The sequence below is a fragment of the Anopheles merus genome, chromosome 2L (genome assembly GCF_017562075.2).
Source record: "Anopheles merus strain MAF chromosome 2L, AmerM5.1, whole genome shotgun sequence".
Lineage (NCBI taxonomy): Eukaryota > Metazoa > Arthropoda > Insecta > Diptera > Culicidae > Anopheles > Anopheles merus.
In genome coordinates this window covers 14,327,666-14,339,237 of record NC_054083.1, presented here as the reverse complement: position 1 = coordinate 14,339,237, position 11,572 = coordinate 14,327,666, and the positions used below count along the sequence as shown (strand labels likewise).

The following is an 11,572-nucleotide window of genomic DNA, read 5'->3' as shown; positions in this document are numbered from 1 at the left end:
AATATAAAGTATGGCTAAGTTCAAATCAAACGAGGCTATTGTTATGGTAATTTTATTTAAAAAAAACATAGATATGTCTTAAACAGAAATTTAAATGTATTTTTTTATAATTTTCTTAAGAAATCTAACGGTAAAACGACTCTTTTTCAAAATATTTCACACAGCCCACCCTACTTGGGGCGGATGGGAACGATAGCTCCGTTTTGTTCGGCAACGTCACTCTTCCGTCAACAAAAGGTAAACAACAGCAGACAGTGATTTCCGATGAAAACACTTTTGGCGGCGTTCGGTAAAATAAAGGAAAGCAAAAACAACTTTAATAATGGACGAGAACTCAACAAGTGAAAATAATACGACACCACGGTTAGAAGCCGCAAACTCTAACGATAGCGATATAGAGATTTTGGAAACGAGCGTGCCCGTAGTTAGTATTGATCTCGACAATGACGAAGTTAATGGTTCGCAAGTGGACGCTCCACTGATAGCGATTCGCTTCAGAAACAAGGAATTATTTGAAAAGCTACAAAAAGCCGTTTCCAGTGCATTAAAAGCAGTGTTTCAGGAGCATCTACCTAACGAGTCGATAAACGTTGCGCAAGGAAAGGATGGCTGCTCCCTGGAGGCACAGGAGAAGGGCGCTTCGGAGACCGACCGCTGGTTCGTTATCGACTCCACACCCATGAAGAACAAAAAGAACGATAGTCAGATACCGAGCTACAAGAAATCGATGAACAAAGTGTTCGATGGACAGACGCCACCGCCCGCTTCCGGTTCGCTCTCGAAGCGACCGAAAGGTAAACAAACCTGCTGGAACTGTGAGGGCGATCATGCGCTGAAGGATTGCAAGCAGCCGCGCAACTATACGCGTATCCGACAGAAGAAGGAAGAGTTCCAGCGAAAGACTGACCGCTACCACGCCGACCTGGAGCAGAAGTACGGTCATTTCAGGCCCGGCGCTTTGAGCGAAGGTTTGCGCGGTGCACTCGGACTCGGCTCGCGCGATCTGCCACTGCACGTGTACCGGATGCGCATGTTTGGCTATCCGCCGGGTTGGCTCGAGGACGCAAAGATTACCCATTCCGGGCTGCAGCTGTTCGGATCGAACGGCGACGCAGTGCAGCACTCGGACGAAAGTGACGGCGAGGTGGACAATGCACGCATGAAGTATGATGTGCGGAAAATAATAGAGTATCCCGGATTTAACGAGCCACCGCCGGAGGGAATGTTTGACGACTGGAAGTACTATAAAGTGCCACCCTATACGGAGGAGCTGGGGCGGGATAACATGATCCGGCAGCTGGAGGGCACGTTGGTTGGAGGCTATCGACGCAAGAAGCTTAAGATGTCCATCGAACCAGACGCAGAAACTAACGATGATCCCACTGTAAATAGGGAAGTAGTGGATATGGACGCGATGGAGTGTAGTCCTCCGCCGCCGGAAGCAGCCAAGTCGAATGAGCTAGAGGATGGTGAGCTGTCTTCTGATACTGAATCTAATAACGCGACCTCAGCAGTTGATGATAGTGTGATTCTGGTCGAGACTCCCGTGGAAGTGATCTCATTGGATGTAAGTTCACAAAACAAACGGAGTGTTGGTGGATGAGCAAAACAGTACACACATAATATTGGTATTAATTTTATCGTTTTACTTTTCCAGGATACGCCTTTGGTCGTGCCTGAGCCCGCTCCACCATCCCCCACGTTGGCTGATCTGCAGGCAAAACAGAAGCAACTCGAAGATCAGTTGGCCAACAATGTTACGATGACGGAAGAATCTTCATTTGTGAGTGACATTTTGCTTGCCGAGAATCTAGCGGCTGACCAGTCCATGGAAGAATCGCCTTCCTCATCGTCCCTTCCGGCAGCACCGGCCGATACTGTACCGACGCAGCCCGCAGAACAGCTGGCCAACTGTACGGTTTTGTCAGAAGATTGTTCGTTTATGAACGACATACTGCTGGCCGAAAAGCTGGCAGCCGAACAGTCTCTCCAGGTACCATCCACTTCAACGGCTCCTTGCTTTATCGAACCACCGCGACCTCCATCTCCACCGAAAACGAATACGCTTAACGAGTGTGAGCCATCGGAACGGCCGCCCGAACCGGAAACGTTCGATCTCGGCGAAATAGCCATGAACAAAGTGCCCTACATTGACGAACCCGCCAGCATGGGGCTGAAGCGAATGTCACTCGGAACGCCGATACTGAAAGCGTTCACGCCGTACGATACGTTGCCAAGTGGGGAAGCATTTTCAAAGGGCGTTAGCGACGTGATACACTTTGAGAATCTTCCCGACTCGACGGGAAAATATGAACAGATGAAGTCCCTGTTGTCGGAAGTGCGGCAGAAGATGAACAAACATCTGCGCGAAATGGATGATGGACGATAGGTAGAGAGAGAGAGAGAGAGAGAGAGAGAGAGAGCGAGGAATGAACGCAGAGGAAGCAGTGTTTGTAACTAGACTAGAACTATAAGAACTAGACTAGGCTAGATCTACTTTCGAAAAAGAATTAGAATTATCGAAAGGAACTCGAGCGATTCAGTGTGTTGCAAATATCTCAATACCAGCCAATGGTTTCTGATTAAAAAAATACATGCAGAATATGACCAACACTAAACTCACCGAGAATTAATTGAAATAAATGAGCTAAAAAAGAAGGATCGCTTCTTGACAAAAAAAAAAGCTTGACAAAGAATTACTACGAAATTTTATACTGACGACGCTCGTTGTTTAGAAGCATACGGTCGAGGAAAGATAACACAATCAACGCAATGACTGAATCTACGATTACAATGTACATACGTCCATTAAGTTAAGATTAACCTAGCTGATTGAAACCGTTTGGGTTAAATTAACGGGTGCGTAGAAGCACGTACATTTTGATGTCATTTGCTCACGAATGCATTTGACATCAATCAGATTTGGATTTAAAAAAAAGATGAATAAAATTCGAACTTGAAGTACAAATGAATATCAATAGTTTTTCTTAATATTATTAGTTATTTGAAAATTTATAAAATTCATACACAATCGATTTTGTTTTCTCGTTTTATTGGTTGTGTCTTTTACAAATACGTGGCAACGAATTTTCTTTGCCTAAACGGGGTCTCCTGTATTGTCCGCTCAGAAAAAATAGAATAAATAGTCAATAAATTGTTACATTAGTATTATTAATTAAACACTCCTGAGCTGGATTGAGCATAACTTACACGCTTTGTATGTTTTATGTGTTTTGTATTTGGTGCTGAAGTAATTGTTACTCGTACCACTTTAAAAAATGTCCATCATAGTTTAAAGCCTCAGATGAACTGTTACCCTGTAGTTAGGACTGAGTATACGACTTCGGGGTACTTATTAAACTCTCGAAAGCCCGTGTATAGCCCGATATGACTACTTAGGTCGTTACGCCAAATAGAAGAAGAAGAATCCGTGGCGCCTGGCCTTCGATCGGGGTTTTTCACTGTATCAAGATTACATCTAATTATTTAGATAGTGTAATTATAGTGTAATTTTTGGATCAATTTCGCGAACATATTGTCAGTCTTGATTCTTCATGTTTGGCTTATTCTACAGGCTTTCTTGGTGATGTTCCGGATAGGAACCAATCTCATCTGATTTTAAAGGAGCCCGCAAGCCCGCGTATCCTGAATTTTCGCCATAGGATCTTTCTTCCACTTTAAAGTAAGCCAATCATGAAACCATGCTGGTCCTGGAAGCAATCATGAACCCATAATGATCCAGAAACAGCTCCCAATTTCATTTATTTCCTAGAACAGTACCTGGAACTGTTTCGGTTTTGAATTCGGAATGATATTTGATCATGATGATCCTGGTACGGACCGTAGAGCACTTGGCTTAGGTTATGTAATACGCATCTGACCACCCAAAATAGTCGATAGGTCTATAATAAATTATATCAAATGATTGGCCATATTGGCATAGTATGTGGTCATTTTGCTATGAAATGACGTTTGTTCGATTTAAATTTCATGATCTGATTTTTCTGATTTTTCTGATTTTTTACAGGAACATAGCTGAAGAGTGTCATAAACGATGGGTGAAAAAAGTTTTTCGATAAGTGATCTAGAGAACTGTCCAGGGTTCAGCAAAATCATATGATAGGTGAAAATATAAGGTTTCCTGGGTAGTTCCTTCAACCACTTATCGGAATATTTACTCACTTTACCAATCTGCAGCGGTCCCGGGGGCCATCCCATGATTTAGTCGTCAACTCGATCGACTCAATATCATGCCCATCATGGGTTCAAGCCTAGAGCGGACCGTCCTCCCATAGCAAGGATTGATTTATCCGGCTGTGTGGTAATGAATTACATTTCTCGAAAGCCTGTGTAGGCCGGCATGTCCGCATAGGACGTTATGCCAAATAGAATATCAATCTGCAGCTATATTCAGCAAAACAAATGGCTCGTAAAACAAAGCATGAGGTTTACAAGGTATACTGAAAGCCTGATGGTCTCCATTTGTTTGGCCAATATGGGACTACAATAGAATTTATAAAGTTATTAGTTATTAGAAATAGTAAATAGCACGAAGCCGGTCTCATGGTACAGTCGTCAACTCGTACGACTTAATAACATGCCCGTCATGGGTTCAAGCCCCAAATAGACCGTGCCGCCATACGTAGGACTGACTATCCTGCTATGGGGGGAAATCAATAAGTCACTGAAAGCCAACCCCACAAGTGCGTTGGTAGGCCTTGACCGACATCGGTTGTTGAGCCAAAGAAGAAGAAGAAGAAATAGCACGAAGAGTTCTACTATCTTGGGAAGGTCGGATACTTCGGACAACGACATAAGCAGCGAAATCTGAAGGCGCATTGTGAAGAGAAGCATTGATGAAGATTCACAGGGTGGTCCTCTATAGTAGGGCTTTCCAACCTTTTTAGTATTGCGAGGATTTTAAAGACTTAGTTCAAAGGTTTTAATCAAAAATATGTTTAAACCCTTATTCTAAACGTACCTTTAACGTAAAATTAAAAAAAAATTGAAATTTGTGAAAATTTAATATAATTGAATTAAATTGATCTGATGATTAATCTAATTTAATTGCACGATACGTGTTTCTGCGTATTGATTTAAGCGTTTCTTTTAGTGATTTTTTTTTCGAGGACCTCTTCTGTTAACACCAGGGGCCCCAAGATGGCTGGAACAGACGAAACAAGACCTGTCGGAGATAGGGTATCTACATGGATGGGAGGCTACCGCCAGAGTCTGAGCATCCTGGAGCATAATTTATGTTTCATGTGTGTGTTAAATAACCTGAGTTTAGCAAAACTCCGATCATTCCACAAATTAACAAAACAGCTATGCTTAGAATTCTATGATTGTTTTAGATATCGAAATTTTACACAACGAATCATACGACTCGTATCCATACGTGCAGATTGTATTCTGACATTACCATTCTGAAAATACTGTTCAAAAAGCATCAAATTTAACTGTCTATCTATCTATCTATATATCTATATCTATATCTATCTATATATCTGGTCTACAGCATAATAAAGAATAGATGTCAGATTAAGGGTGGCCGCCACTGCATATGTGACAGATACGCTGTGGCATAAAGCTATGTCCTGTTATATTCACCTGTACATATTGCACAAAAAAACAGACCTTAAGGCCAGAGTAATTGTGTTTCAGTTCTTGTTCTCTTTGAATAAGTTATTAGTTTTGCTCGTATTGATTTTCGAAATAAACTGCCGATCACTGACACCCAAAGAAGTATTCGTTTTTTATGAGGTTTGTCCCTTTACGTCCATCAGTATGGGAAATCGATTTCTAATGTTGGTGCAAAAATCGCGTTCACTTGTTGCAAACGTGTTGAATGATTTTCGGTAATTTCTACCATTAATTTCCTTAGAAACTTCATACACGTCAAAACATATACAAATACACGTAAACTTCTACATTAAGAACCTAATTGATATTCCCAGCATTACAATATATGATGATTTAAAGATTCATTTAGTTATGCATGACGATACGATTCGCGAGCCGCATTTTGCCGACTCTACTGCTTTAGGCCCATACGATCGTGAACTCTGGCTCATTATATGGGTCTAGTTATATCTGTATATTATTCAAGAATGCTGGTGGAAAACTTGGACGTCATTTATTTTACTAATTTAAAGAGCTCACAACTTGCATGCGTACAAGCCAAGATGAATGTCTCAATTAGCCAGTAAAATCTTTAAGCACATGCTGAACAGTAGACACCTAAATCTTACAGACCTGACAAAACGAATGATGGAAACTAAAAGAAAAGAAACTTTGATTTTGAAAACATCCACCACCGTGAAGAACAATTATAAAAAGCCTTAACAAAGGACTTATTCAGTATGCAAGGTACTGCAAAACATGGAAGCTTAAAGTAAATGAATATAAAACTGAAACTATTTATTTCTCGCGTTGCACAAACAGAAGAAAATTTCCAGAAAGAAAATTAAACATAAATGGTAATAATGTGTAATGAAAAAAATAAATCAAATACTCGACAAAAGGTTAAAATTAAAAAAAAAAAACACAATAACATTCAATAATAAAAATATTGAAAATAGAATACCCGCTGCAACAAAAACTTCTCTAACTCTATGTTGCTTTAATAGCAGTAAATCTAAATGATTAAAAAAAGCTTTTGCTCCAACAGCGTTCAAGTATTGAACTCTCACTGTATATGTATACCCAAAATGGGAAAAATGCGTCTATACACCTGAAGAAAATTCAAGAGTTCCAAAACAATTTTCTTACGCTAATTCTGAATTTTCCCCTTTCACATAGTACTAGTGCCATTCACCTAAGAACAAATATGACAATATGCTGACTCTATGGGGCGATTAGTAAATGCGTTATATTAATGTAAATTGACTAGATTATAAAATTAAGTATTAGAAAGATTGGTGTGGATAAGGTAATGCTAGATTTTCTGTTGGTTATTATCTTGTTTTAGACTATCAGAAACATGAACTTATCATGACGTGTAAACTGTGTAATCTATCCAACATATTGTGTAAAATAGTGATGCGCGTTGCGTTCCGAACCTGCCAGGTGCGATCCGTTCCAGCATGCAAGCATCCGGACCGCGATCCTTATTTTTTACCCAAGCAGGTTCAAACTGAACCTGTTGCTCCTACCGTTCTTTGCGATCCGACCTGAACCGACTGTTATCAACGATCTTATCGATGCGATCTGAACCGGCTGCTCTCAGCGTTCTCGGCGATCTGTGCTGGGCCGGTTGCTCTCAGTGCTTATTGCGATCCGGCCTAGAACGCACGACATTCTACTCTCTTTGTATTGATGAGCCGGTTTGCCGGTTCAATTTAAACCTGTTTCTCTCAGCGTTCTTTTCGATCCAGTCTGGAACGCACGATCATCTGCTTTCTTTCGTACGATGGGCCGATTTGGTACGTACAAAGGAAGCAGGTAAAATCTGAACCTGTTTCTCTCAGCGTTCTTTGCGTTCCGGTAAAGAACGGCCTTCTCTTTTGCTTCTTTCTAGTATGGACACACACACACATTCTGTCTATGTGAGTGATAACAGCGCAAGCCATACTCTTTCAGTCAAAGAGATAACGGTACAACACCTGAGCCGTGAAGCCAGGATAGAGATTTATGATTGGTGGGAAGCTAAAATTTAAAGAGACAATCCTGCACTAGCGGTAAGCACAATGAATGAAATGTTTTTCTTCTGCCCTATGGATGTTATCAGTATAGGTGCGTTATTTTGACTGGATTGTGGTAGTCAATGAATTGCTATGTGTCTGGTGCTAAGCTGCTTCGTTGCGCATGCATCTCCAATGAACTCGTTTGAATTTTTACCTTAGATCTTCTTTGTGCAACTAAATATTGAGGGTGCATGACATGTTTATCCTTCCGCAATAATTTATTTAACGCCGTTTATCGCCCCGTGAAACAGAAACAGAAGCAACTTAACAGTCTATGTATTTTAAATAAACCAATGTTATTCGATGCTATCGATGCTTCTATTAAGAAATATTAATTCAATCAGTGTAGTTTAATCCATACTAAATTTAAAAAGCCGATTAAACTTGTAAGCTTTAAGATTTTGCATCAACATTTCATACGCGTTGCAACAAATTTCTGATTTACTTCTTTATTTAGAAGTATAAAAAGGGAATAATGATTAATTTTAGTAAAAACAAACAAAACTTCTTAAGCTTTTAATGAAAAAGGAACTGTATAGCGGGCTACTTAAGTTAAGCGGGTATATTTTAGTAGAAGAATAGTTTTACACATTCAGTAAACTATTATTAAGCTTTGTTTTAATTGAAACTGTGTGATTACTGCATAAAAATATAATACAAAATATTCAAAGAATACTTTGAAGTTAACCATATATAAAGTGAGCAACTGAAAAAAGCGTAACCATGGTAGGTCATCTTGAACCTGCGTTCCGCGTTCCGTTCTTTTTCTCCAGATTGGCAGGTTCGTTCCGTTCCTCGATTTTCGGAACTATTCTCATCACTAGTGTAAAAGGTATAAAAGGCCTAAAAACAATAACAGCTCCATTTTATTGTAATTAATAATACACAAAACTATGAAATACATATGAATACGAATCCAAATAAAAAAACGAAAATAATAGTAAATAAAACTGCAAAGCAAAGCAAAAAGGTGAATGTCAGCCAAAAAGTCCAAAGCCTCTATAAATCAATAAAACAAAAAAAAAAAAAAGAATTTCAACAGCTCAGGGATATTAAGAAATGTTATAAATAAAGTCCTACATATCACAAATATAATGCACTACAGCAGGGGTCTCCAAACTTGCCGTATTGCTTCACATAGAATGGTGTTGAGGGCCATTTTTCCGTTGTCTGTATCTAATGCGAACGTATGAATTTCGTCTTTCTGAAAAAAATCTAACACAATATAGAAAACCTCTATAGCTTTCTATTATTTAAGCTTGGTCTACGTCTCTGAAAAGCAACACTTACATTTTCTTTAAAAATAGTCGCAATAATTAACTATTTATTTAAACCAAAGTTGCCACGGGCCACATAACAGGCTCTCGAGGGCCGCATGCGTGTTCGACAGCAGGGTGTTGCGACGGTTGCCACCGGAGCTGTGGGTCACGCGAAGGATGCAGCCTTGTGAATCAAACCCGCTCGGGTAACAGCAGACTTCTCTACTGCTTCAAACACCAATAATTATGATGGTGATCGCACACCTCACGAATTTACAAAGCTTGTCATACTCGGCACGCAAGTAATAACCGCGGACGTAACACAGGGTATTTCCAAATGATAACCTCACCTTATATTTCTTGCAATAATCATCATAAAACAACTCAAATTCAAATTCAACTAACGGTGATGATCTATTTGACAGTATGCTTTTTGAACAGTGTACAAATCTGTCATGGGTTCAAGCCTAAAATGGACCGTCCCCGTAGCAAGGATTGACTATCCGGTTGCGTGGTAATGAACTAAGTCTTTAAAGCCTGTAAAGGCCGGCATGTCCGCGTAGGACGGTACGCCATACAGAAGAAGAAGAAGAAGACAAATCTGAGAGGGCAAGTATTCATATATCCAGTACATTTTTGAACGAATTATAATACATCCAATGAAAACGTTAGGGATTTTATTTGTATTTTCTCTTTACCAGGTTTAAATGTTATAGAAACAATCATGTGAATACTTATTAACCAGCTAAAAACATCCACGGTTTTAATTGACGGAGAAAATGGCTATTTTGCATTTTGTGTGTGTAAAACTTAGCTTACCATTGAGTATACCCATTCAAACAGGTTTTAAATTAGCAACTGTTTGATGCTTTACTACACTCATAATTGAACCCGAGTTTGTTACGCATCTAAGCAGCATCAACCGCGCATTCGCAGTGCAGACGATCGCCATCGCCATTTTGCCTCAGTTACAACAGACCAGAGTCAATAAAACCAAATTATCATAAGACGTTGTTAGCTGCTATCCCAACGGCTGCTATCCCGAAAATAATCACTCACAAAAGGCGCTCATCGCTCGTTGACCATCGCCACTGCAAACCAAGAAGAAACGCTTTGTAGTGGAAACGCCCTCCACTAATGGCATCTTCCAGCACCCAGATCCTCAGCTGGCAATGTCTAATGTGTACTTTGAATATTATATTTATTACCTCGCATTGCAATGAAATTGTCGTCCTCGATGGGAGTAGTAATAATTTTAATAACAGATAAAATATAATTTCACCATCTTTACCGGGATGTCACGGTGTGTTTGTATGTGTGTTAGGGGAATGCAAAAGCAGGACTGACTGACGGCTAGGTTACGGACACGGAGACCGCTCACTAACCGAAGGTGGCAGGTGTAGTGGTCCTAGGGAATATCAACAAAACAGGTAGCCGTAAAACTTTTGCCAAACCTCCCGCTTCCGTTACCACTCGGACGGTCGAGCGCGTAGTTCCTGGCTCGTGGTTCGGCAAGGGGTGGAATGTTTGACTTGGTGGTGGAGAATTTATGTTGCGAAGGGATTAAATTTTACGCTCCGTGAATACTAAAGAATAATTAATGACCACACCGTTGACGATAGGGAGATTGTTGGCTGCCCGGTCCGGGTTGTGTGGGCCCGCTGAAGCTGAAGCCATCCCAGGAACGCTTCCGGTGCGCCTGTCGTCAACAATAATGCACAACGAGCCGAGTGGATGGCTGGAAAATTAGCAGTAACACCGTGCCTCTTCGCCCCCCCCCCCCCTCGCATCACCATCCCCTAGAGAGGACCTCCACCGGCCGAAACCAACGCACAAACAGCAACCAGTATTGTTGCACATCGTTGCTGCCGCTTGGCCTTTTTTTGACAAAGCAATCCCCCCCCCTCCCCCCGGAGGCTGTATGCAAACTCAAGGGTGGCCAGTGTCTGTACGCGCGCACGGGAACTCAATTCATTTGCAGCCATTCATTCATTCATTCAACCTTCATCCATCCACGGTGCCCGGCCGGTACGAGCCGTTACACAGGCAGGCACATGCTGGCACAACACAGGACAGGAGAGAATAATGTCGTGGGGCAATGTTTTTACCTCCATAGCTAATCCCGTCGGTCGTCGGAGGACTTCCTCACCCTCACGCTCTTGCTCTCTCTCTCCGTGCGTCCACGTGACAGGCATTAGCGTGTTAACGTGACGGCGCTGCCAGCGCTGTTGGACTGGTGTTTCGTCCCAGCGATGGGACAAATTCTCTTTTAATTCCGTGCCATAATCTGGCCGGATAAATCTCGGTACGCAGCCACATCCGGTAGGTTCATGGCCGGAGATGAAACTGAGAGATGGAGAGAGATAGAGATAGCAAGAAAAAATAGCAACCAACCGAAGGCCGGGAGCGATCCGCGAATTGATTCCCTGTCGGGCGAAAAGCGATGGGCAGTTCTCGACCATCGGGAATGGGAAAAGGGGTAATGCTGACTAGCTCGAATTTACTAGGTTGTATTGGCATAAATTCCGATTTAAATTATTTATTGCCAGTGCCGCTTGCTTGCGCCTCGGTTGCGCCAGCGGTTTCGGTCTTTGCGCGAAAGAACAGGGAGCACGCAAAACGCTTGGG

The 11,572-nt window shown here is 41.5% G+C and overlaps 1 protein-coding gene across 1 annotated transcript; it reads left to right on the top strand.

Moving 5' to 3' along the window:
- The first annotated feature begins 224 nt into the window (after positions 1-224).
- Positions 225-2,962, top strand: LOC121594015 (zinc finger CCHC domain-containing protein 8 homolog). Its single transcript, XM_041916854.1, has 2 exons — positions 225-1,567; positions 1,658-2,962. The coding sequence occupies exons 1-2, from the start codon at positions 323-325 to the stop codon at positions 2,387-2,389; spliced, it is 1,977 nt and encodes a 658-aa protein (XP_041772788.1). The 5' UTR covers positions 225-322; the 3' UTR covers positions 2,390-2,962.
- The last annotated feature ends 8,610 nt before the right edge of the window (positions 2,963-11,572 follow it).